Consider the following 26904-nt stretch of genomic DNA (forward strand, 5'->3'; position numbering starts at 1 on the left):
GTTAAAGACTAAACTTCAGACAGAAAGGCCACAAACAAGCAGCAGCTGAAAACCACCGCAGTGAAGGCCTGGCCGAGCATCAAAAAGGAGGAGACACAGCATCTGGTGATGTCCATGAGGTCAAGACTTCAGGCAGTCATGGCCAACAAAGGGTTTTCAACCAAGTACTAAACAGGGTGGCACATGTTAAGGAGCTGAAACTCCTAAACCCTTCATCCAATTTTAATGTGGATACCCTCAAATGAAAGCTGAAAGTCTGAACTTCAACTGCACCTGAATTGTTCTGTTTAAAATTCATTGTGGTAAAGTCTATAACCAAAATTAGAAAAATGTTGTCTCTGTCCAAATATATATGGACTTAACTGTATGTCAGCACACAGGACCGAAGCATCATGTATGTCAGCGCACACGACCGGAGTATCATGTATGTAGGTGCACTGGACCGGAGCATTATATATGCAGGCACACATCACCGGAGTATCACATTAAGTACATTGGAGCACAGGACCAGAACACCACATATGTAGACGCACAGGACCGGAGCTTTAAGTAGGTTGGAGCACAGGACCGGAGCATCACGTATGTCGGTGCACTTGACCGGAGCATTATGTATGTCGGTGCACTGGACCGGAGCATTATATATGCAGGCACACATCACCGGAGTATCACATATGTCGGCGCAAAGGTCCGGAGCATCAAGTCCATAGACAGTCACATAGGAGCAGAGCATCACGTATGTCGGTGCACAGGACCAGAGCATCACATGTGTACAATGGGTACGAAAAGTATTCAGACCCCTTTACATTTTTCACTCTTGGTTTCATTGCAGCCATTTGGTAAATGCAAAAAAGTTCATTTTTTTCTCATTACTGTACACTCTGCACCCCATCTTGTCTGAAAAAAGAGAAATGTAGAAATTTTTGCTAATTTATTAAAAAAGAAAAACTGAAATCTCCCGTGGCCATAAGTCTTCAGACCCTTTGCTCAGTATTGGGTAGAAGCACCTTTTGAGCTAGTACAGCCATGAGTCTTCTTGGGAATGATGGAACAAGTTTTTCACCCCTGGATTTGGGGATCCTCTGCCATTCTTCCTTGCAGATGCTCTCCAGTTCCGTCAGGTTGGATGGTGAACGTTGGTGGACGGCCATTTTCAGGTCTCTCCAGAGATGCTCCATTCGGTTTAGGTCAGGGCTCTGGCTGGGCAAGTCAACAATGGTCACAGAGTTGTTCTGAAGGCACTCGTTTGTTATTTTAGCTGCGTGCTTAGGGTCATTGTCTTGTTGGAAGGTGAACCTGCGGCCAAGTCTGAGGTCCAGAGCACTCTGGAAGAGGTTTTCATCAAGGATATATCTGTACTTGGCCGCATTCATGTTTCCTTCAATGACAACCAGTCGTCCTGTCCCTGCAGCTGAAAAACACCCCCATAGCATGATGCTGCCACCACCATGCTTCACTGTGGGGATTGTATTGGGCAGAAGATGAGCAGTGCCTGGTTTTCTCCACACATATCGCTTAGAATTATCACCAAAAAGTTCTATCTTTGTCTCATCAGAGCAGAGAATCTTATTTCTCATAGTCTGGGAGTCCTTCATGTGTTTTTAGCAAACTCTATGTGGCTTTCATATGTCTTGCACTGAGGAGAGGCTTCCATCGGGCCACTCTGCCATAAAGGCCCGACAGGTGGAGGGCTGCAGTGATAGGTGACTTTGTGGAACTTTCTCCCATCTCCATACTGCATCGCTGGAGCTCAGCCACCGTGATCTTGGGGTTCTTTACCTCTCTCACCAAGGCTCTTCTTCCACGATTGCTCAGTTTGGCTGGACGGCCAGGTCTAGGAAGACTTCTGTTGGTCCCAAACTTCTTCCATTTAAGGATTATGGAGGCCACTGTGGTCTTAGGAACCTTGAGTACTGCAGAAATTCTGTTGTAACCTTGGCCAGATCTGTGCCTTGCCACAATCCTGCCTCTGAGCTCCTTGGCCAGTTCCTTTGGCCTCATGATTCTCATTTGGTCTGACATGCACTGTGAGCTGTGAGGTCTTATATAGACTGGTGTGCGCCTTTCCTAATCATGTCCTATCGGTTTAATTAAACACAGCTGGACTCCAATGAACGAGTAGAACCATCTCCAGGAGGATCACAAGGAAATGGACAGCATAGGACTTATATATGAGAGTCTGAGCAAAGGGTCTGAAGACTTATAACCATGGGATATTTCTGTTTTTGTGTAATAAATTAGCAAACATTTCTACATTTCTGTTTTTTTCAGTGAAGATGGGGTGCAGAGTGTACATTAATGAGAAAAAATGAACTTTTTTGAATTTACCAAAAGGCTGCAATGAAACAAAGAGTGGAAAATTTAAAGGGGTCTCACTACTTTCCATACCCACTGTAGGTGCATAGGATCGGAGCATCAGATATGTCAGTACATAGGAGCGGAGCATCATGTATGTTGGCGTACAGGACCGGAGCATCACGTATATCGGCGTACAGGACCGAAGCATCACGTTTATCGTGTACAGGACCGGAGCATTATGTATGTCAGCGCACCGGACCGGAGCATCACGTGTGTCGGCACACAGGACCAGAGCCTCATGTATGGCGGAGCACAGGAGTGGAGCATCATGTATGTCGGCGCACAGGACCGGAGGCTCACGTATGTCGGAGCACAGCACCTGAAGCCCCAGCATTGTTGACCAGGATATCCAGTCTCTTCTCCTCCTTTACAGTCCGTTCGGCAAAGGCTCGGACAGACGCCATGCTACTGGTGTCCAGGACACTGAGGATAACATTCTTGTTTCTCGTCTTCCTCTTTATCTCATTCACAGCTTCCTGTCCTCGCTCACGGCTACGACATGCCAGGATCACACGGGCGTTCCTCCTGGCAAAGTCCAAGGCCACATGTTTCCCGATACCTGAAAAAAAAAGAGGAAAATGAGAGCTGGCAGCTGCAGATGAGCGGCGTCCATACAACCAACACCTATGAGATTGTCACTAAAATAAGGGGCTGCCAGGAACCAGTGTCATGTCCCCTTCAATATCTGACAGGAAAACTAAAATATCCTCGTGCAAACCTCAGAGATTGCTGACCCCGCCCACTTATAATGAGATAACCACTGACCTTGCCTACTTATGATAATGAGATGACTGATGACCCCGCCTTTCAGAACGAGATGACTGCTGACCCGCCTACTTATGACAATTAAATTACTGCTGACTCCACCCTCTTATGAGATGACTACTGACCCCCTCCTCATGATAATGAGATAACTGCTGACCCAGCCTCTAAAGATAATGAGATGACTCTGATGACTTCACCTACTAATGATAATATGATAACTCTGCTGATCCCGCCCTCTAATGATAATGAGATGACTCTGCTGACCTTGCCCCTAATGATAATGAGATGATTCTGCTGACCCTGCCCTCTTATGAGATGACTGATGACCCGCCCTCTGATGTTGAGGTACCTCCCTCAATGATAATGAGATGACTCTGCTGACCCCACCCTCCAATGATAATGAGATGACCCTGCTTACATCGCTCCCTAATAATGAGATGACTCTGCTGACCTCACCCTCTGATTTTGAGATAACTGCTGACCCCGCCCCCTAATAATAATGAGATGACTCTGCTGACCTCACCTACTAATGATAATATGATAACTGCTGATCCCGCCCTCTAATGATAATGAGATGACTCTGCTGACCTTGCCCCTAATGATAATGGGATGATTCTGCTGACCCTGCCCTCTTATGAGATGACTGATGACCCGCCCTCTGATGTTGAGGTGCCTCCCTCAATGATAATGAGATGACTCTGCTGACCCCACCCTCCAATGATAATGAGATGACCCTGCTTACATCGCTCCCTAATAATGAGATGACTCTGCTGACCTCACCCTCTGATTTTGAGATAACTGCTGACCCCGCCCTCTAATAATAATGAGATGACTCTGCTGACCTCACCTACTAATGATAATATGATAACTGCTGATCCCGCCCTCTAATGATAATGAGATGACTCTGCTGACCTTGCCCCTAATGATAATGAGATGATTCTGCTGACCCTGCCCTCTTATGAGATGACTGATGACCCGCCCTCTGATGTTGAGGTACCTCCCTCAATGATAATGAGATGACTCTGCTGACCCCACCCTCTAATGATAATGAGATGACTCTGCTAACCCCATGTTATGATGTTGAGATAACTCTGCTGACCCTACCCTCTAATGATAATGAGATGACCCTGCTTACATCGCTCCCTAATAATGAGATGACTCTGCTGACCTCACCCTCTGATTTTGAGATAACTGCTGACCCCGCCCTCTAATAATAATGAGATGACTCTGCTCATCCTGCCAACTAATGATAATGAAATGACTCTATTGACCCTGCCCTCTAATAATAATGAGATCTTTTGGAAGTGCATTGAACAGCTGGGTGGATTGCTCCTGGGGCGAAAAAACCTCTTTAAATCTTCTGCTTAGTGAGTGTGAACGAGTTGAGTGTGACCGGAGCGTAAGTGCGAATGGTGGTAAGTGTGACTTGTGATTCAGTGAAGAGGTATTTGGAAAACCTAGGGTATGTGCACACGTTGCGGATTCTCTGCGGATCCGCACCATTTTTTGCAGTGCAGAAACGCTGCAGATCCGCAATTGATTTACAGTACAATGTAAATCAATGAGAAAAAAAAAATGCTGTGCACACGTTGCGGAAAATCCGCTGCGGAAACGCTGCGGTTTAAAAGAAGTAGCATGTCACTTTTTTTTGTGAATCTGCAGCGTTTTTGTACCCACTCCATTATAGAAAACTGCAGGGGTAAAAAACGCAGCAAATCAGCAAGAAAACCGCAGCAAAAACGCACAAAAAAATGCTGCGGAACCGCACAAAAAAACGCAGGTGCGTTTTCTGCTAGGAGAGACAGAATCCGCACCAGAAATTCCTAAGCCTAATCCGCAACGTGTGCACATAGCCTTAAAGGGAACCTATCACCTGAATTTGGCGGGACCAGTTTTGGGTCATATGGGCGGGGTTTTCGGGTGTTTGATTCACCCTTTCCTTACCCGCTGGCTGCATGCTGGCCGCAATATTGGATTAAAGTTAATTCTCTGTCCTCCGGAGTAAACGCCAGTGCAAGGCAATATTGCAGCCAGCGGGTAAGGAAAGGGTGAATCAAACACCCGAAAACCCTGCCCATATGACCCAAAACTGGTCCCGCCAAATTCAGGTGACAGGTTCCCTTTAACAAATATCTGTGTGAATTAGTGTGAGTTGCTGAATTGTTTATTGCTGAGTGCTTTTCTACCTGTTCAATTTTTTGGGGGCTTTTTTAACCTATTTTTTCTCTCTACAGGATTCATCTCTTATTTTAAATCTTGAGGTGCAGCTATGTTCACAAGGGGTTAATTTAGGGTGAGGGTTCATAATTAAGGGGTTATAAGGGGCTCCTGGTTGGGACTCAAGTCCTTTCTGAAGTGCATTGAACAGCAAGGTGGATTGCTGCTGAGGGGAAAAAAATCTCTTTAATTCTTCAGCACAGCGAGTGTGAGCGAGCTGAGTGTGACCTGAGTGTAAGTGTGGACGGCGGTAAGTGTGTGACTTGTGATTCAGTGACTTTGGATTCAGGGAGTTTCCAAGGGAGGAATTGCTGTCTGTTTTTAATTAATACTTTGTATTTATTTTTAATTAACGTTTCTGTGTGGTGCAATCCCCATTAGGAAATGTGCTCCACAATTGTTAATGCCATCCAGTGTACATCTTGCCACATGTATGCAGTCCTTGATCAGCCGGTCGAGGGTGCATACTGCTGTGCGAGATGTGAGCACGTTGAGCATTTGAAAGCCCAGATTCTGGATCTAAATGTGCAGCTGACAACACTGAGATCCATAGACAATATGGAGAGGAGTCTTCTGCTCACTTAGCAGACGCTCAATGGGATAGATGAGGGGGGATGGTAGGATGGAGCTGCAAGCTGGGTGACAGAAGGCCGGGTAGAGGGAAGAGTGCCAGGGAGGCTAATCCTGATCTGGCTCACCCTAATACGTTTGCTAAGTTGGCAGATGAGGGGGATACCAGTACAGGGGTAGCACTGCTGCAGCCAGGCATATCCTCTGAAAGCCGGAGGAGTGACTGCTCCAGTAAGGGTGAGTGTCCACGGTCAGTTAATGCTGCGTGTTTGACGCTGCGCAGAGCTGCAGCGTCAAACACGCAGCGTCAAACACGCAGCAACCAGATGTTCCAGCATAGTGGAGGGGATTTTTTGAAATCCCGTGTCCACTATGCGTGGAAACCCGCACGCGGCAGCCCTGCGACTCCGGACATGCTGCGCGTCTTTTCAGATCGCAGCATGTCCGTGCTACCTGCGGCGACGCTGCGGCGACGCAAGTAATATCACAGGGCCCTATGGCGAGGGGTGCGATGATCCCGGATGTGTACAGTACACATCCGGCACCATCGCGTCCCAGAAAGGGGGCGGGGCTTAGCGCCGAGCGGCTTTGCCGCTCCGGCGATACCGCCGGCCATCCTGAGCGTGGACACGCACCCTTAGGGAAATAGGAGAGCAGGGCAGGCCAGACAGGTGCTGGTAGTGGGGGACTCAATTATTAGGGGAACAGATAGGGCAATCTGTCACAAAGACAGGGATCGTCGCACGGTGTGCTGCCTACCTGGCGCTCGAGTCCGACACATCGCTGATCGGGTGGACAGATTACTGGGAGGGGCTGGTGAGGACCCAGCGGTCATGGTGCACATTGGCACAAATGACAAAGTTACAGGTAGGTGGAAGGTCCTTAAAGATGATTTCAGGGAATTAGGCTGCAAGCTGAAAGCAAGGACCTCCAACGTGGTATTTTCCGAAATAATGCCTGTACCACGTGCCACGCCAGAGAGGCAACGGGAGATTAGGGAGGTTAATAAGTGGCTCAAGAATTGGTGTAGGAAGGAGGGGTTTGGGTTCCTGCAGAACTGGGCCGACTTCTCAGTTGGCTACAGGCTCTACGCTAGGGATAGGCTGCACCTCAATGGGGAAGGTGCAGCTGTGCTGGGGGAGAAAATGGTTAGAAGGTTGGAGGAGTGTTTAAACTAGGGATTGGGGGGGAGGGTATTCATTTTATAGGAGGGGAAGATAGGGCAGATAGAGACCTGGGCACAAATAAGGAAGTTGGGGGTGGCGGTGGCATGGGGGGTGGGGTTAGAACAGTTAGTAATTTAGGAAAGAATAGAGGTACAGAGAGGAACATCAAGTGCATGTATACTAATGCCAGAAGCCTCGCCAACAAAATGGACGAATTAGAACTAATGTTGTTGGAGCATAATTATGACATGGTGGGGATATCTGAGACGTGGCTGGATGAGAGCCATGACTGGGCTGTTAACTTGCAGGGCTATAGCCTGTTCAGAAATGACCGTACAGATAAGCGAGGGGGAGGGGTGTGTCTGTATGTAAAATCTTCCTTAAAACCCATCCTGCGTGATAATATAGGTGAATCTAATGAAAATGTGGAGTCCCTGTGGGTGGAGATAAGGGGAGGGGGAAAAAATAATAAATTACTGATAGGGGTTTGTTATAAATCTCCAAAAATAATGGAAGCAATGGAGAATATCCTCGAAAAGCAAATAGATGAAGCTGCGACTCAAGGAGAAGTCATTATTATGGGGGACTTCACCTACCCTGAAATAGATTGGGGAACAGAAACCTGCAGTTCCAGCAAAGGTGATCGGGGTCTGACAACTATGAGAGACAATTACCACTGACAACTGGTTCAGGACCCAACAAGAAGAAGGGCACTGCTAGACCGAATATTAACCAACAGGCCAGACCGCATAGCAAATATAAGGGTTGGGGGTCACTGGGGGAATAGTGATCACAAAATAATAAGTTTTCATGTCTCCTTTAATAAGATGTGTAGTAGAGGGGTGACAAGGACACTAAACTTCAGGAGGGCAAATTTCCAACGGATGAGAGAGGATCTTTGTGTATTTTTGTGTCTCAGGATATCGTCCCAGTTAATTGCACCAAGAAAATGGGAGATGTTTATTAGCATCCTGGATAGGACCTGTGCACAGTATATACCGTATGGGAATAAACATACTAGAGATAGGAGGAAACCAATATGGCTAAATAGAGCTGTAAGGGGCGCAATAAGGGACAAAAAGAAAGCATTTAGAGAATTAAAGGAAGTAGGTAGTGAGGAGGCATTAAATAAATACAGAAAATTAAATAAATTCTGTAAAAAGCAAATCAAGGCAGCAAAGATTGAGACAGAGAGACTCATTGCCAGAGAGAGCAAAAATAATCCCAAAATATTCTACATAAATAGTAAGAAACTAAAAAATGACAGTGTTGGCCCCTTAAAAATAGTCTGGGTGAAATGGTGGATGAGGATGAGGAAAAAGCCAATCTGCTAAATGACTTTTTTTCATCAGTATTTACACAAGAAAATCCCATGGCAGACAGTATGATCAGTGATAACAAAAATTCCCAATTAAATGTCACCTGCTTAACCCAGCAGGAAGTACGGCGGCGTCTAAAAATCACTAAAATTGACAAATCTCCGGGCCCGGATGGGATCCACCCCCGAGTACTGCAGGAATTAAGTACAGTCATTGATAGACCATTATTATTAATCTTTAAAGACTCCATAATAACAGGGTCTGTACCACAGGACTGGCGTATAGGAAATGTGGGGCCAATATTCAAAAAGGGGACAAAAACTGAACTCGGTAATTATAGGCCAGTAAGTTTAACCTCTACTGTGGGTAAAATCCTGGAGGGCATTCTAAGGGATACTATACTGGAGTATCTGAAGAGGAATAACCTCATGACCCAGTATCAGCACGGGTTTACTAGGGACCGTTCATGTCAGACTAATCTGATCAGCTTCTATGAAGAGGTAAGTTCCGGACTGGACCAAGGGAGCCCAGTGGACCTAGTGTATATGGACTTTTCAAAAGCTTTTGATACGGTGCCACACAAAAGGTTGATTGTTGTGAAATTGGATTCTGGGCTCCCCCGGTGGCCACTGGTGGAATTGAACTTGTGTGCATCATCCCCTCTGTTCACCTGCTCCCATCAGGATGTGGGAGTCGCTATATAACCTTGCTCCTCTGTCAGTTTCATGCCGGTCAACAATGTAATCAGAAGCCTTTCTGTGCATGTTCCTGCTACCAGACTACTCTCAGCTAAGTTGGACTTTTGTCCTTGTTTGTTTTTGCTTTTTGTTCCAGTTCACAGCTGCTGTTTCGTTACTGTGTCTGGAAAGCTTTTGTGATCGGAAATTGCCACTCTGGTGTTATGAGTTAATGCTAGAGTCTTAAAGTAATTTCTGGATGGTGTTTTGATAGGGTTTTCAGCTGACCATGAAAGTGCCCTTTCTGTCTTTCTGCTATCTAGAAAGCGGACCTCGATTTTGCTAAACCTATTTTCATACTACGTTTGTCATTTCGTCTTAAATCACCGCCAATATATGTGGGGGCCTCTGTCTGCCTTTTGGGGAAATTTCTCTAGAGGTGAGCCAGGACTGTATTTTCCTCTGCCAGGATTAGTTAGTTCTCCGGCTGGCGCTGGGCATCTAGGGATAAAAAGACGTAGGCATGCTACCCGGCTACTTCTAGTTGTGCGGCAGGTTTTAGTTCATGGTCAGTATAGTTTCCATCTTCCAAGAGCTAGTTCTCATATATGCTGGGCTATGTTCTCTCGCCATTGAGAATCATGACAGTTTGACCGGCCCAAAAAGGGTTAAATTACTGCTGAGAAAGGAGAGAAAAAAGAAGTCTGCTACAATTTTTTTTTTTTTTTTTTTTCCCCTCTAGTTCTGAGTGTGCTCTTAATTGAATCACTTGCTAGTCTGCCTATACTGCAGCCTTCCTCTCTTTCTCTCCTTCTAATCCTTGAATGGCTCTGTGTTCACCTGTTTGAAATGGATCTTCAGAGTGTAGCTACAGGTTTGAATAATCTTGCCACGAAAGTACAAAATTTGCAAGATTTTGTTGTTTATGCACCTATGTCTGAGCCTAGAATTCCTTTGCCCGAATTCTTCTCAGGGAATAGATCTCACTTTCAAAATTTTAAAAATAATTGCAAATTGTTTTTGTCCCTGAGGTCTCGCTCTGCCGGAGACCCTGCACAGCAGGTCAGGATTGTAATTTCCTTGCTCCGGGGCGACCCTCAAGACTGGGCTTTTGCATTGGCACCAGGGGATCCTGCGTTGCTCAATGTGGATGCGTTTTTTCTGGCCTTGGGGTTGCTTTATGAGGAACCTCATTTAGAGCTCCAGGCGGAAAAGGCCTTGATGTCCCTATCTCAGGGGCAAGATGAAGCTGAAATATACTGCCAAAAATTCCGCAAATGGTCTGTGCTTACTCAGTGGAATGAGTGCGCCCTGGCGGCGATTGTCAGAGAAGGTCTCTCTGATGCCATTAAGGATGTTATGGTGGGGTTCCCTGTGCCTGCGGGTCTGAATGAGTCCATGACGATGGCTATTCAGATCGATAGGCGTCTGCGGGAGCGCAAACCTGTGCACCATTTGGCGGTGTCTACTGAGAAAACGCCAGAAAATATGCAATGTGATAGAATTCTGTCCAGAAGCGAGCGGCAGAATTTTAGACGAAAAAATGGGTTGTGCTTCTATTGTGGTGATTCAACTCATGTTATATCAGCATGCTCTAAGCGTACTAAGAAGCCTGACAAGTCTGTTTCAATTAGCACTTTACAGTCTAAGTTTATTCTATCTGTGACCCTGATTTGTTCTTTATCATCTATTACCGCGGACGCCTATGTCGACTCTGGCGCCGCTTTGAGTCTTATGGATTGGTCCTTTGCCAAACGCTGTGGGTATGATTTGGAGCCATTGGAGGCTCCGATACCTCTGAAAGGGATTGACTCCACCCCATTGGCTAGTAATAAACCACAATACTGGACACAAGTGACTATGCGTGTTAATCCGGATCACCAGGAGATTATTCGCTTTCTGGTGCTGTATAATCTACATGATGTTTTGGTGCTAGGATTGCCATGGCTGCAATCTCATAACCCAGTCCTCGACTGGAAAGCTATGTCTGTGTTAAGCTGGGGATGTAAAGGGACTCATGGGGACGTACCTTTGGTTTCCATTTCATCATCTATTCCCTCTGAGATTCCTGAATTCTTGTCTGACTTTCGTGACGTTTTTGAAGAACCCAAGCTTGGTTCACTACCTCCGCACCGGGAGTGCGATTGTGCCATAGACTTGATTCCGGGTAGTAAATACCCTAAGGGTCGTTTATTTAATCTGTCTGTGCCTGAACACGCTGCTATGCGAGAATATATAAAGGAGTCCTTGGAAAAGGGACATATTCGTCCTTCGTCATCTCCCTTAGGAGCCGGTTTTTTCTTTGTGTCTAAGAAAGACGGCTCTTTGAGGCCGTGTATTGATTATCGACTTTTGAATAAAATCACGGTTAAATATCAATATCCGTTACCACTGCTTACTGATTTGTTTGCTCGTATAAAGGGGGCCAAGTGGTTCTCTAAGATTGATCTCCGTGGGGCGTATAATTTGGTGCGAATCAAGCAAGGGGATGAGTGGAAAACCGCATTTAATACGCCCGAGGGCCATTTTGAGTATTTGGTGATGCCTTTTGGTCTTTCAAATGCCCCTTCAGTCTTCCAGTCCTTTATGCATGACATTTTCCGCGATTATTTGGATAAATTTATGATTGTGTATCTGGATGATATTCTGATTTTTTCGGATGACTGGGACTCTCATGTCCAGCAGGTCAGGAGGGTTTTTCAGGTTTTGCGGTCTAATTCCTTGTGTGTGAAGGGTTCTAAATGCGTTTTTGGGGTTCAAAAGATTTCCTTCTTGGGATACATTTTTTCCCCCTCTTCCATCGAGATGGATCCTGTCAAGGTTCAGGCTATTTGTGATTGGACGCAACCCTCTTCTCTTAAGAGTCTGCAGAAATTTTTGGGCTTTGCTAACTTTTATCGCCGATTTTATTGCTGGTTTTTCTGATGTTGTTAAACCATTGACTGATTTGACTAAGAAGGGTGCTGATGTTGCTGATTGGTCCCCTGATGCTGTGGAGGCCTTTCGGGAGCTTAAGCGCCGCTTTTCTTCCGCCCCAGTGTTACGTCAGCCTGATGTTGCTCTTCCTTTTCAGGTTGAGGTCGACGCTTCTGAAATCGGAGCTGGGGCGGTGTTGTCGCAGAGAAGTTCCGACTGCTCCGTGATGAGACCTTGTGCTTTTTTTTCCCGTAAATTTTCGCCCGCCGAGCGGAATTATGATATTGGGAATCGGGAGCTTTTGGCCATGAAGTGGGCTTTTGAGGAGTGGCGTCACTGGCTTGAGGGGGCCAGACATCAGGTGGTGGTATTGACTGACCACAAAAATTTAATTTACCTTGAGTCTGCCAGGCGCCTGAATCCTAGACAGGCGCGCTGGTCGTTGTTTTTCTCTCGGTTTAATTTTGTGGTGTCATACCTACCGGGTTCTAAGAATGTTAAGGCGGATGCCCTTTCTAGGAGTTTTGAGCCTGACTCCCCTGGTAATTCTGAGCCCACAGGTATCCTTAAGGATGGACTGATATTGTCTGCCGTTTCTCCAGACCTGCGGCGGGCCTTGCAGGAGTTTCAGGCGGATAGACCTGATCGTTGCCCACCTGGTAGACTGTTTGTTCCTGATGATTGGACCAGTAGAGTCATCTCTGAGGTTCATTCTTCTGCGTTGGCAGGTCATCCTGGAATTTTTGGTACCAGGGATTTGGTGGCAAGGTCCTTCTGGTGGCCTTCCCTGTCACGAGATGTGCGAGGCTTTGTGCAGTCTTGTGACGTTTGTGCTCGGGCCAAGCCTTGTTGTTCTCGGGCTAGTGGATTGTTGTTACCCTTGCCTATCCCGAAGAGACCTTGGACGCACATCTCGATGGATTTTATTTCGGATCTGCCTGTTTCTCAGAAGATGTCTGTCATCTGGGTGGTGTGTGACCGTTTCTCTAAGATGGTCCATCTGGTTCCCTTGCCTAAGTTGCCTTCTTCTTCCGAGTTGGTTCCTCTGTTTTTTCAAAATGTTGTTCGTTTGCATGGTATTCCGGAGAATATCGTTTCTGACAGAGGGACCCAATTCGTGTCTAGATTTTGGCGGGCATTCTGTGCTAGGATGGGCATAGATTTGTCTTTTTCGTCTGCTTTCCATCCTCAGACTAATGGCCAGACCGAGCGGACTAATCAGACCTTGGAGACATATTTGAGGTGTTTTGTGTCTGCGGATCAGGATGATTGGGTTGCTTTTTTGCCTTTGGCGGAGTTCGCCCTCAATAATCGGGCCAGCTCTGCCACCTTGGTGTCCCCGTTTTTCTGTAATTCGGGGTTTCATCCTCGATTTTCCTCCGGTCAAGTGGAATCTTCGGATTGTCCTGGAGTGGATGCTGTGGTGGAGAGGTTGCATCAGATTTGGGGGCAGGTGGTGGACAATTTGAAGTTGTCCCAGGAGAAGACTCAGCTTTTTGCCAACCGCCGTCGTCGTGTTGGTTCTCGGCTCTGTGTTGGGGACTTGGTGTGGTTGTCTTCTCGTTTTGTCCCTATGAGGGTCTCTTCTCCTAAGTTTAAGCCTCGGTTCATCGGCCCGTACAAGATATTGGAGATTCTTAACCCTGTGTCCTTCCGTTTGGACCTCCCTGCATCCTTTTCTATTCATAATGTTTTTCATCGGTCATTATTGCGCAGGTATGAGGTACCGGTTGTGCCTTCCGTTGAGCCTCCTGCTCCGGTGTTGGTTGAGGGTGAGTTGGAGTACGTTGTGGAAAAGATCTTAGACTCTCGTGTTTCCAGACGGAAACTCCAGTATCTGGTCAAATGGAAGGGATACGGTCAGGAGGATAATTCTTGGGTCACTGCCTCTGATGTTCATGCCTCCGATCTTGTCCGTGCCTTTCATAGGGCTCATTCTGATCGCCCTGGTGGTTCTGGTGAGGGTTCGGTGCCCCCTCCTTGAGGGGGGGGTACTGTTGTGAAATTGGATTCTGGGCTCCCCCGGTGGCCACTGGTGGAATTGAACTTGTGTGCATCATCCCCTCTGTTCACCTGCTCCCATCAGGATGTGGGAGTCGCTATATAACCTTGCTCCTCTGTCAGTTTCATGCCGGTCAACAATGTAATCAGAAGCCTTTCTGTGCATGTTCCTGCTACCAGACTACTCTCAGCTAAGTTGGACTTTTGTCCTTGTTTGTTTTTGCTTTTTGTTCCAGTTCACAGCTGCTGTTTCGTTACTGTGTCTGGAAAGCTTTTGTGATCGGAAATTGCCACTCTGGTGTTATGAGTTAATGCTAGAGTCTTAAAGTAATTTCTGGATGGTGTTTTGATAGGGTTTTCAGCTGACCATGAAAGTGCCCTTTCTGTCTTTCTGCTATCTAGAAAGCGGACCTCGATTTTGCTAAACCTATTTTCATACTACGTTTGTCATTTCGTCTTAAATCACCGCCAATATATGTGGGGGCCTCTGTCTGCCTTTTGGGGAAATTTCTCTAGAGGTGAGCCAGGACTGTATTTTCCTCTGCCAGGATTAGTTAGTTCTCCGGCTGGCGCTGGGCATCTAGGGATAAAAAGACGTAGGCATGCTACCCGGCTACTTCTAGTTGTGCGGCAGGTTTTAGTTCATGGTCAGTATAGTTTCCATCTTCCAAGAGCTAGTTCTCATATATGCTGGGCTATGTTCTCTCGCCATTGAGAATCATGACAGTTGATACAAAAAATGAGAATAATGGGGATAGGGGAAAATATGTGTAAGTGGGTTAAGAGCTGGCTCGGGATAGGAAACAAAGGGTGGTCATTAATGGAGCACACTCGGACTGGGTCGCGGTTAGTAGTGGGGTACCACAGGGGCCAGTATTGGGCCCTCTTTATAACATATTTATTAATGACCTTGTAGGGCGCATACAGAGCAGAATTTCAATATTTGCAGATGACTAACTCTGCAGGGTAATCAATACAGGGGAGGACAATTTTATATTACAGGATGATTTATGTAAACTAGAAGCTTGGGCTGATAAATGGCAAATGAGCTTTAATGGGGACAAATGTAAGGTCATGCACTTGGGTAGAAGTAATAAGATGTATAACTATGTGCTTAATTCTAAAACTCAGGGCAAAACCATCAATGAAAAAGACCTGGGTGTATGGGTGGATGACAAACTCACATTCAGTGGCCAGTGTCAGGCAGCTGCTACAAAGGCAAATAAAATAATGGGATGCAGTAAAAGAGGCATAGATGCTCATGAGGAGAACATAATTTTACATTTGGAAAAACGAAGACTAAGGGGTGATCTTATTACAATGTATAAATATATGAGTGGACAGTACAAAGACCTTTTTGATGATCTTTTTACTCGTAGACCTGAGACAGAGACAAGGGGGCATCCTCTACGTCTGGAGGAAAGAAGGTTTAAGCATAATAACAGATGCTCTTTACTGTAAGAGCAGTGAGACTATGGAACTCTCTGCCATATGATGTTGTAATTAGGGTTGAGCGAAACTGATCGGGCAAATTCAAAAATCGCCGACTTTCGGCAAAGTTGAAGGTTTCATGAAACCCGACCCGATCCTAATGTGGGATCGGCCATGAGGTCGGCGATCTGCGAGCAAAAGTTGCTTTGCATATGACGCTTTCAGCGCCATTTTTCAGCCAATGAAGGAGGACGCAGAGTGTGGGAAGCGTAATGACATAGGTCTCGGTCCCCACCATCTTAGAGAAGGGCATGACAGTGATTGGCTTCCTTTCTACGGCATCACAGGGGCTATAAAGGGGCGTGCACGCCGACCGCCATCTTACTTCTGCCGATCTGAGCATAGGGAGAGGTTGCTGCAGCTTCGTCAGAAGAAGGGACATAGTTAAGGAGAGAAGATTAACCCCCCAACCACTTGTGCTGTAGCGATTTCCACTGTCCAACACCACCTTTGTGTGCAGGGACAGTGGAGGCTATATCTTTGTGCATCAGCTCTATAGCTTATTAGGCTGCTTTATTAGGCTCCCTGATAGCTGCGTTGCTGTTTGTACGCCGCTGTGCAAACCAACTGCTTTTTTAAAAGCAAAAATCCTGTTGCTCCTTTCTGCACAGTTCTAGTGTTTATTTGTCCACAATTTTGTGTGCAGCAGTCCTTTTGGAGCGCCCCCACCGCCGCAGGGCCGAGGGGTACCCGGCACCGGGTCTCTGAGTCTCTGTTCTGGGGGTTGTCACGGTGGCTAGACCCGGTCCGTGACCCTGCCTGCGCGGAGGGGGAGTCCAGTGAATGAGTGGTGAATGGTGGTGTAGTTGTGAAGTGCCGGTCGCAGTAAATAACGAGGACACCAGGTTGCAGTCTCTTTACCGAAGATCTCTGGGTCCTCAGTCCGGAATACGGTTAACCAGGCTGCGCAAGTCCGGCCGGCCCAATGGCACCTCCAGAGTTCTCTTTGCAGGTGGAAATCTGTGCCTTCCCCCTAGCGCTATGTGTTGTGGTCCTTCCCTGCTGTGCTTACGGAAAGTCCCCACAACTGTTGTGTCTGTTTCTCGTGTTCCCTCACAACTCGATTAGATGATGTTCTGCTAATCCTCCGTCCCTCCCTGATGTTACGGTTGGGACGCACCCGTATGACGGGTAGGCTCGGAGCTCTTCCGGGACCCTAGAGTCGCCCCTCTCCACAGGTTGCCCCCTATGTCTTCTTAGGTGATTTGGGTGAGACAGCCCGCCTGTGACTGACTGTCCTGCCGTTGGTTTGAAGTATTGCCTGGAGCTAGATATATATAAATACTTCCTCGGCGTTCCGGCCGCCGGCTGTGCGCCTCAGTAGGATGTTGCCTCGGTCTTACAGCACGACTCCTACTGGTGTTTCTCCTTGTTGCTTTGATCTCGTTTCTCACTCAGCACAATATATCTCGCTTCTGATCCTTTCTTAGGGCACCGCCGCTATGCTGAGCAGGCACGGTCCCGTGACGTTTTCTCTCGTTGCCAGGCCTCTGTCAGGGTCCCAAACCTGACAGGGACCCTACCGAATCTTCCCCCACAACACCCCCTGCCACAAGGTGTTGCCTGGTTCCAACCCAGTCAGCTTTCTGTCTAACTTCCTGCCTGACCCCCAGTTTACCCACACGGTGAGGAGTGGCCTAATAAATAGCACCCTTAGCTCCCCCTGGAGGCCCGACTGTGAAATGTATTGGTGTATGTGATACCTGGTCAGATGAACTCCTTCAGTGCCATCAGACGTACCATAGCTCCCCTTAGCGGCAGAGCTTCAGTACTGCAACGACCAGGACTCTGGGGCGCTGCACTCCCCCCCAGTTAAATCCAGTATTCCTGGACTGGGAAGAAAACAACAATACAGGTTAGCAAAAAGACATACAATTTTAAAATGCAATAACAATAAGCAAGTTTGAACAGGGCTTCCCTTTATGGGAGGTGAGGACACTTGAACGTTACAAAACATGGTTAAATATTACAGCAACATGCTATAAATAACTTTCTTTTACCCAACCGGGTATTCTACTTAGTGCAAACTTTGAACAATAAGTTAACATTGCCTTTAAGGACGTACACGCTCAATCCACTAAAGACTTTCTTATAAGACATTATAATACTACTCAACTTTTCTACGTTCTCCTTCTTTAAGTCTGCAGGACCGCCTGTCCTAACTGCTCCAGACCTACTGCCTCTCCTTTCTATGCAGGACCGCCCCTTGCTGCCCGGGCCTACTGCCCTTCCACCACTATACACAGTACAGAACATATCATTTTTCCTTCAGTTCAAGACTACTGAGCCATCTCTATATGGCTCCTAGGAGGACTCACCAACAAACCCCGTCCGGGTTCACTTCCTGTCCTCATTCTTCCATCAACATTATCAAACATTTCTCACAATTAACTAGTTAGTTACATTTAATGTTTACATATCAGCATTATTACTTTCTTTCAAAACATCATTATCACTTTACTGTTTTAAGGCAGTACTACTCATAAGTGCACAGGTAAACATCCCCTTTAAGAGGGGACCAAGTCTTTATGAGGTAGCACAGCTTCTTCAGCTACCAGTCCGTACACAGTAAGAACTCCAGTGCGGTATCTTCGCAAAGAGTCCTTCTTTTATGTAAAACCAGTAAGGAGCACCTTTAAGAAGGTGCAAACTATTTACAAGAAGTTTGTATCATGCATTGTTCATGATTCGGCAGTCTTTGAGAACTTGTGCAAAACTTTGAAATCACACAAAAACAAAAGCAATAGGGATCCCGGGTCAACAAAGGGATCCCTTTAAGAGTTAACCCTGGACGGGTTTTAGCAACATAGCAGAAAACAAACAGTTTAAAGAACTATTTACATGTTCAGAGTTTTAAGATCTTACTCTTGTGGTGCAGAAGGTGGTTTCCTTCCGGGCCTCACCAGACCAACGGGTTGTGCTGCCGATCCAAGGAGCGGTTCCTGCCCCAGCAATGACAGCATCCCTCGCCGTGATGCCCTTCTCACGGATGGACCGGCACGCCCCCAAGTTACGTGGTGGGTCCGGGTTCCCCGCTGCTCCGCAGGGACAGGTTCCGTTGCCTTTTCAGCAGGAGGTTAGTCTTCTGATGTTCCGGCAGCGGCCTGGAGTGCGATGCACCGCTGGACGCCCCGAGCTACCCAGCTGACCTCCCTCCTCCATCTGGTGTAGGTCACAGCGTCACCTGGCTCCAGGTCGCGAGCGAACCTTCCTCCGCAGGGCTCCACTTTCTCCCGGTCTACACGGACCTGTAGCGGCTCCCCAATCTCCTGTATAACTCCCCTTCCGTGTCGGGAGTTAAAGGATACCACCACACCCCAGTGTGATGGCGGGGTTTCTTCCACGCTGGTCAGGTCGATCTGGGCTGCAGGCTGGGGCCGGCTCCGCCACGCCGTCATCAAGAGCCGCAGGTGTTCGGCCTCCGGCAGGATTCTCATGCCCTGTGTCTGCAGCGTACCTTCAGCCACGGCCGGGTTGGGAGGAGCAGGAGACACCGGAGACAGGTGGACCTCCGTGGGCTGGCCCAGCCGAGCGAGCACGCGGGCATCAGCCTCCAACCGGCGTGCTATCTGTCGGGCCTCGGCTGCGGCCACACACTCCTCGGACATTTGCCAGTTAGGTCGACCCATCGGTGTTTCCGTGAGGGCCAGTCCCCGCAACGATGGCGTCTCCGAGGCTGTGTCTGGTGACGCGGCTCCATGCCGGGTCAGGTCATCCCCACGCGGCGCTCCCGGTGTCGCCATCTTTATCTCATCCCCAGCGTCTTCTTCCCGCGGTCTCTTTCGTGGGCGGCCCCGTCTCCATGGTCTCCACCCTCCAAACAGGATCAGGAGGCGGACCTCGGCTGTTGACGGACACGTCCTCAGGACACAGAAATATTTAGACTGGGCGGCCATTGTCCTTCGCGCTCTTCAGATTGTCTACGCCCACTCCACGCCCCTCTTCTTCTCCTGCGCTTCTCCTCAGCGCTGCAATGGCGGCGGTTTTGGCGGTAATCCTTGTAGTAATGGCAGCACACAGTTCTCTCAATAAAGCACAGTCCAAGCACGATAAATCACAGTTCCAAGGCACACATGACCTGATTCTTCAGGCTTAAGTAGATCCTGTTCGTGACGCCAAAATGGAGCGCCCCCACCGCCGCAGGGCCGAGGGGTACCCGGCACCGGGCCTCTGAGTCTCTGTTCTGGGGGTTGTCACGGTGGCTAGACCCGGTCCGTGACCCTGCCTGCGCGGAGGGGGAGTCCAGTGAATGAGTGGTGAATGGTGGTGTAGTTGTGAAGTGCCGGTCGCAGTAAATAACGAGGACACCAGGTTGCAGTCTCTTTACCTCTTTACTGAAGATCTCTGGGTCCTCAGTCCAGAATACGGTTAACCAGGCTGCGCAAGTCCGGACGGTCCAATGGCACCTCCAGAGTTCTCTTTGCAGGTGGAAATCTGTGCCTTCCTGCTAGCGCTAAGTGTTGCGGTCCTTCCCTGCTGTGCTTACGGAAAGTCCCCACAACTGTTGTGTCTGTTTCTCGTGTTCCCTCACAACTCGATTAGATGATGTTCTGCTAATCCTCCGTCCCTCCCTGATACGGTTGGGACGCACCCGTATGACGGGTAGGCTCGGAGCTCTTCCGGGACCCTAGAGTCGCCCCTCTCCACAGGTTGCCCCCTATGTCTTCTTAGGTGATTTGGGTGAGATAATGAGATGACTCTGCTTAACCCTCTCTCTAATGATAATGAGATTGCTCGGCTGATCCCACCCTCTAATGATAATGAGATGACTCTGCTGACCCTGCCCTCTAATGATAATGAGATGACTTTGCCCTCTAATGATAATGAGATGACTCAGCTGACCCCACCCTCTAATGATAATGAGATGACTCTGATGACCCAGCTCTCTAATGATAATGTTACAACTCTGCTGACCCTGCCCTGTAATGATAATGAGATGATTCTGCTGACCCCACCCTCTAATGATAATGAGATGACTCTGCTGACCCCGCACTCTAATGATAATGAGATTACTTGGCTGACCCCACCCTCTAATGATAATGAGATGACTCTGCTGACCCTGCCCTGTACTGATAAGGAGATGACTCTGCTGAACTCGCCCTCTAATGATAATGATATAGCTCTGCTGACCTTGTCAACTAATGATAATGAGATGAGTCTGCCCTCTAATGATAATGAGACGACTCAGCTGACCCCACCCTCTAATGATAATGAGATGACTCTGCTGACCCCGCTCTCTAAAGATAATGAGATGACTCTGCTGACCTCACCCCCTAATGATAGTGAGAAGACTTCTGATCCCACCCTCTAATGATAATAAAATGACTGTTGACCTCGCCCCTAATAAGATGACTCTGCTGACCCCACCCTCTAATGATAATGAGATGACTCTGCTGACCCTACCCTTTAATGATAATGAGATGACTCTGCTGACCCACCCTCTAATGATAATGAAATGACTATGTTGACTCTGCCCTTAAATGTTAATGAAATGATTCTGCTGACCACACCCTCTAATGATAATGAGATGACTATGCTCACCCTGTCCTCTAATGATAATGAGATGATTCTGACCCCACCCTCTAATGATGAGATGCTCTGCTGACCCCACTCTCTAATGATAATGAAATCACTCTGCTGGCCCGCCCTCTAATGATAATGAGAGGACTCTTCTGACCCCACTCTAATAATAATGAGATGACTCTGCTCACCCTGCCCTCTAATGATAATGAGATGACTCTACTGACGCCACCTGTCACGATAATGTAAAAATGTCATATTGTGAGTTTAGTTTCAGAAGCTTACATGGCTTTCCAGACATGCTGTGGGATATTTCGACCCCTTCCCCCTTCTCTCTCTGCCTGCTGCTTGTATGTGTGTAATTCAAAATCCTCACTAGAATCACTGAAGTTTTATGGCTTAGCTGCAAATACCAGTCTCTGTGAAAACTACTCATTCCCTCCTCCCAACCAATACCAGCCAAAACTGGTATAGGTACTTCCAAACTGCAGACATTTCTTTGTTCTATTAATGTGTTATATATGGGTACCGATCTGGGCTAGAAAAATAAGAATTATATATTCCGGATGTACATCGATAGATCTATCACTCACTGAAAGCGCTAGCAGCTAAACGCAACGAGTGCAAAGTGTGGATATCTCCTTAAGCGGCTATCAGGGCACGAAGGAAATACCTGAAAGTGGACCCTCTGGGTTATAGTTCTAGAGCCCCCTAGGGCGAGCGGACCTGATGGAACCACCCCCTATACAGTGAGCGTTAGGGGCAGGCCCAAGGGGGATGGAACCACAATGGCTGGAGCCAAAGGGGCGACTAAGGGTAAGTAAAGAGAGGGAAGAGACTGGGGTATGGAGGCGGTAGATGAAAACAGAGAACAAACGGAAACTAAAGAATATGGGAGGTAGATGGGACCAGGAAAAGCAGAGATGGAGTGGCGGCACGATGCTGCAAGAGAGGAACGAAAAAGGTAATCACTAGCAGGAATAGGCAAATGGTAGGCACAAGTGGACACAGGGCAGGTATGGCTGAGACACTGAGCAGGCACGGCAGAAACACGGGGCAGACACGACTGAGACACGGACAGGTACGGCTGAGGCGCCAAGCAGGTACGGCTAAGAGGCAGGAAGAGCGAACGAAGATAGGGAACAAGGGAGAATGCCAGCAAGAATGCTAGTGTAACTGCTATAGATAACCAGGCATCTTACCTGTGCAGACGCCGAGAAGAAATACCCGATGGGCGCCGCCATGATGGGGCAGAGCCAGCGGGTCAGGACCTCCCAGGGGGCTTAGCGGCGGGAAAAGTGCGACCGCGCATGCGCGAAGCACTGATGCGCCGCGACCCTGAGAAGACAGACAAGGAACGGCGAGGGACCCCATCGGAGACGCGCCGGAAGCAGGAGACGGACGGGTGAGTGTCCGAAGACGTGACAGCGGTTCATGTAAGTATGCTGTGCTTACACTTAAAAGAATCGCCCTGATGTGGCGCACCTCAGGAACCTGGTATATTTTGTATTAGAGATTCATACAGCGAGATATGCATAAAAAAAGTTTTCATATTCTAAGTAAAGGGGAGGTCACCACAGGGGGAGTGCCTTGGCTTTGAGCTAAGAATAACTTAGTGAGACAGCATTCTTGCAGTGTCTTTGTGTCCGGGGGCCTGCTGCTATATAGATGTGTTATGCATCTAGATGTGTGCATCCTACAAAGCCCACAGCCCAGCCATGATGATATGAAATGATCTGAACGCTATGTAAGTGTTTTTTCAATTTTAATCCATCTTTTATTTGTAATTGTAATGTACACATGATTTGTCTTTATAATATCTTTTCATACTTTGTAAACACTGCCTACCTTGGAGTAAAATATGAAATTACTAGCTTGTCTCTCCCTGTTCTATAAACGAACTGTTGCATCCTCTGAAGTGAATTACGCTACTGATTTGTGTTGGTGCCGGACCCGTTAATCCTAAGAGAATCAGAGCTGGTGGCAGCATACTTTGTTCTGTGCGTTTGGAAGGCTTTGTAGCGACGACGACGTTGATAATTATTGTTCCTGCCTGAGTTGGAGTATTTATATCGCCCTCGCTGCAGTGAGCCCAATAGCCAGTACATAGCAGGCAGCCTTTCTGGCGACTAATTACCCTAGGTGCAGTACCCTGTCTGACCTGAGGGTAAGGGGGGTACCAGAGAGCTGCAAGTTCCAAACTGGAACTGGGAAGTGGGATATAGATAAATCCCCTTCAGAAGGAACCAGGGGCAACCAAACAACCCCGGTTCGTGACAAGTTGGTGTGAGTTGTGGGGATGATAAAAGTATCTTCCCCGTGAACCGTGACATATTGGTGGGATGCCTGACATAGCCGGTGGGATCCGTGACATACAGTATTGGTGGCAGCACTGCGGGATCCGTGACATAGGTGGCACCACGGTGGGATCCGTGACACCGCCCTCTAATGATAATGAGATGACCCTGCTGATCCTGTCCTCTGATAAGGAGATGACTCTGCTGACCCCTCTAATGATGAGATGACTCTACTGACCTTGCCCTCTGCTCATAATGAGATGACTGCTGACCTCGCCCTTTTATAATGAGATGACAGCTGACCCCACCCTCTAATAATAATGAGATGACTCTGCTTACCTTGCCCTCTCATGATAATTAGATGACAGCTGACCCCCGGTTTCTAATAATAATGAGATGACTCTGCTGACCCCGACCTCTGATAAGGAAATGACTGCTGACACCTTCTCTGATGATAATGAGATGACTGGTGACTTCACCCTCTTATAATGAGATGACTCTGCTGATCCTTCACTCTGTACTGCAGGAATCTGGTTCCTTCCAGGGATTTTCTCCCGTTACTCCTCACTCACACAGGATTGTTTAAGCGGATACATTGTAACAAGTTCCTCAGCTCTGTTAGGTAACTGGTCTTTTTGACCACAAGTGGAGTCAGAAACATCATGTCACAATTGGGTTGGTGCAGACTACATCATGGACCCGGAGAATGTGTTTGCCCCGCTCTCCTCACATCTGTATCGCGCGATCTAGTGATTTTGGGCACAGGGGGTACTGGTCCTGTGGATGGGCCTGGGGTCAGTGTCTGGATTACTGTTGTGCACATTGAATCTCACAAGGGCATTGGCCGTTATCTTATCTATCCCAGGCCTTGATCTTCTGGAGGACTAGTGGCCTCTCTACTGGTTCTCTCTTATCGCTACTGTTATGGCCTCGACTTCCAGGGTCACTGAACTCTGCTCAATATGTCAGGTAATGAACAATGCAGGGCCAGGTAATACAGTGTGGAGCAGTGAGCTGGTCAGAGAAGAGGCCATGATGAGGACATGTTGATACATGCAAAGTGTAGGTGCACCATCCACCCTCCTCTCACTGGTCACAAGGTCATACTACCCTTCTCACTGAACAATGGGCATACATACCACTCTCACTGAACATCGATCGGGTCATAATACTCTCTCCTCACTGAACACAGGGTCATACTCACCACCTCCTCACTGAAAATCGGGCCATACAGCCCTCATCTCTCCAAACACATTATCATACTACCCTCTCCTCACTGATCACTGGACCATACCACTCTCTTCTCACTGACCACCGGACCATACCACTCTCTCCTCACTGAACATCGATCAGGTCATACCACTCTCTCCTCACTGAACATCAGGCCGTACCACTCTCTCCTCACTGATCACTGGACCATACCACTCTCTTCTCACTGACCACCGGACCATACCACTCTCTCCTCACTGAACATCGATTGGGTCATACCACTCTCTCCTCACTGAACATCAGGCCGTACCACTCTCTCCTCACTGATCACTGGACCACACCACTCTCTTCTCACTGACCACCGGACCATACCACTCTCTCCTCACTGAACATCGATTGGGTCATACCACTCTCTCTTCATTGATCACCAGACCATACCACTCTCTCCTCACTGACCACCAGACCATACCACTCTCTCCTCACTGACCACCGGACCATACCACTCTTTCCTCACTGAACACCGGACCATGCCACTCTCTGCTCACTGACCACCAGACCATACCACTCTCTCCTCACTGAACATCGATCAGGTCATACCACTCTCTCCTCACTGAACACTGGACCATACCACTCTCTCCTCACTGAACACAGGGTCATACTCACCACCTCCTCACTGAAAATCGGGCCATACAGCCCTCATCTCACCACGTTATCATACTACTCTCTCCTCACTGAACATCAGGCCATACCACTGTCTCCTCACTGAACACAGGGTCATACTCACTACCTCCTCACTGAACATCAGGCTATACCACTCTCTCCTCACTGAAAATCGGGCCATACCACTCTCTCCTCACTGAAAATCGGGCCATACCACTCTCTCCTCACTGAAGTGCAGCGCCCCCACGTCAGGGCAATGGGGTACTCGGTACCGGGTCCTTCTCAGTTCAGGGGATGTCACGGTGGCCTGACCCGGTCCGTGGCCCTTTGAGGGGTGTCCAATAAATGGAAAGCTTGTATAATGTTCGTGACTCCACCTGTGGTATTCGGTCAAGGTGACCGACGCTGCTCAGGGGTCTGCTGGGGTGATGTTATGGCAGCTAGATGGTATACCTTCCCACAGGTGAAGTGTATCCCCAGGGCTTCCCAGAAGTGTAGATGGTGGATGGTGAGATTCGCAGTAAATAACGAGGACACAAGGTTGCAGTCTCTTTACCTTTTACTGAAGGCTTCGGCATCCACAGTCCAGGGCACTGGATCACAGGGTAGGCAGAGTCCGGCCGGTCTGAAGGCAAATCCAGAGTCTCCTTATTCAAGTGGAATGCAATAGCCTTCCTATGCGCACAGTAACACAGTAGGTCCTCACTTGCTTAAGCTGTAATGAAGTCTTCACTGCTGCTACTCTTCTCTCTGTTCCCCGTGGTCGGAAAGAACAAAACCCGTATGACTGATGGCCTGAGGCTGGTTTACAGGGACCCTAGAGACGCCCCGACCCCCACAATTTGCCACCGTGTCTTCTTAGGTATTTTAGGTCGGGCAGCCAACTTGGAATTGACTGTCCTGCCAGTCTCTGAAGTAATGGCGTAGAGCACTTTACTCCCTCGGTATTCTGGCTACCGGAACACGAACCAGAAGGATGCAGCTCCTCACGTCTACTATCCTCTCTGGTATCCACTTGTTGCTATGCCTTCGTTTCTCACTCACTAGAACACGCTTCCTTTCAATGTCTCTTTCTTTGGATGCTGCCGCATGGGATGCAGGCGCAGCTCCGTGCACCCCATTCCTCCTCAGACCATAGTCTGGATCTGGCTGGGCCTTGCTCCAGCCAGCTCGTCCTGGAGACCTTTCTCTCTGTCTCCAGCCAGGAACGCTGTCTGATGCTCACTGGATGGAATCCAGCTCGCTTCTCTCTACTTCCTAACCAACCCACCAGTTTTACCTAACTGGGAGGCGTGGCCTAGTAGATAGAACCCTTTGCTCCCCCTAGTGGACTGGAGTGTGAAGTGTGTGGTGTGGCTGTGATACCTGAACAGGAGATCTCCTTTATTGCCATCAGACGTAATATCACTCCCCCTGGTGGAAGAATGACATTACTGCAACGACCAGGACTCTGGGGCGCTGCAGAAGAACACCATACCATGCCACCCCTTCCTCACAAAACACCGGATCATACCAGCCCTTCCTTACTGAACATCGGGCCATACCACCCTCTTCTCACTGAACAACAGACCATACCACTCTCTCCTCACTGAACACCAGACCATACCAGTCTCTCCTGACTGAACATTGGACCATACCACTCTTTTCTCACTGATCAGCGGTCCATACCACTCTCTCCTCATCACCGGACCATACCACTCTCTCCTCGCTGAACACCGGACCATACCATCCCTTCCTCACT

The 26904-nt window shown here is 48.2% G+C and overlaps 1 protein-coding gene across 1 annotated transcript in view; it reads right to left on the minus strand.

The window, feature by feature from the left end:
• The window catches only part of LOC143793461 (retinol dehydrogenase 12-like), an 80804-nt gene that overhangs the window by 7610 nt on the left and 46290 nt on the right, over positions 1 to 26904 (minus strand). Inside the window, exon 2 of the mRNA XM_077280452.1 lies at positions 2675 to 2914. Within this exon, the coding sequence (XP_077136567.1) occupies positions 2675 to 2914 (240 nt within the window). The remainder of the gene's footprint in view (positions 1 to 2674; positions 2915 to 26904) is intronic.

The sequence above is a fragment of the Ranitomeya variabilis genome, chromosome 1, assembly GCF_051348905.1.
Source record: "Ranitomeya variabilis isolate aRanVar5 chromosome 1, aRanVar5.hap1, whole genome shotgun sequence".
NCBI classification, from domain to species: Eukaryota; Metazoa; Chordata; class Amphibia; order Anura; family Dendrobatidae; genus Ranitomeya; species Ranitomeya variabilis.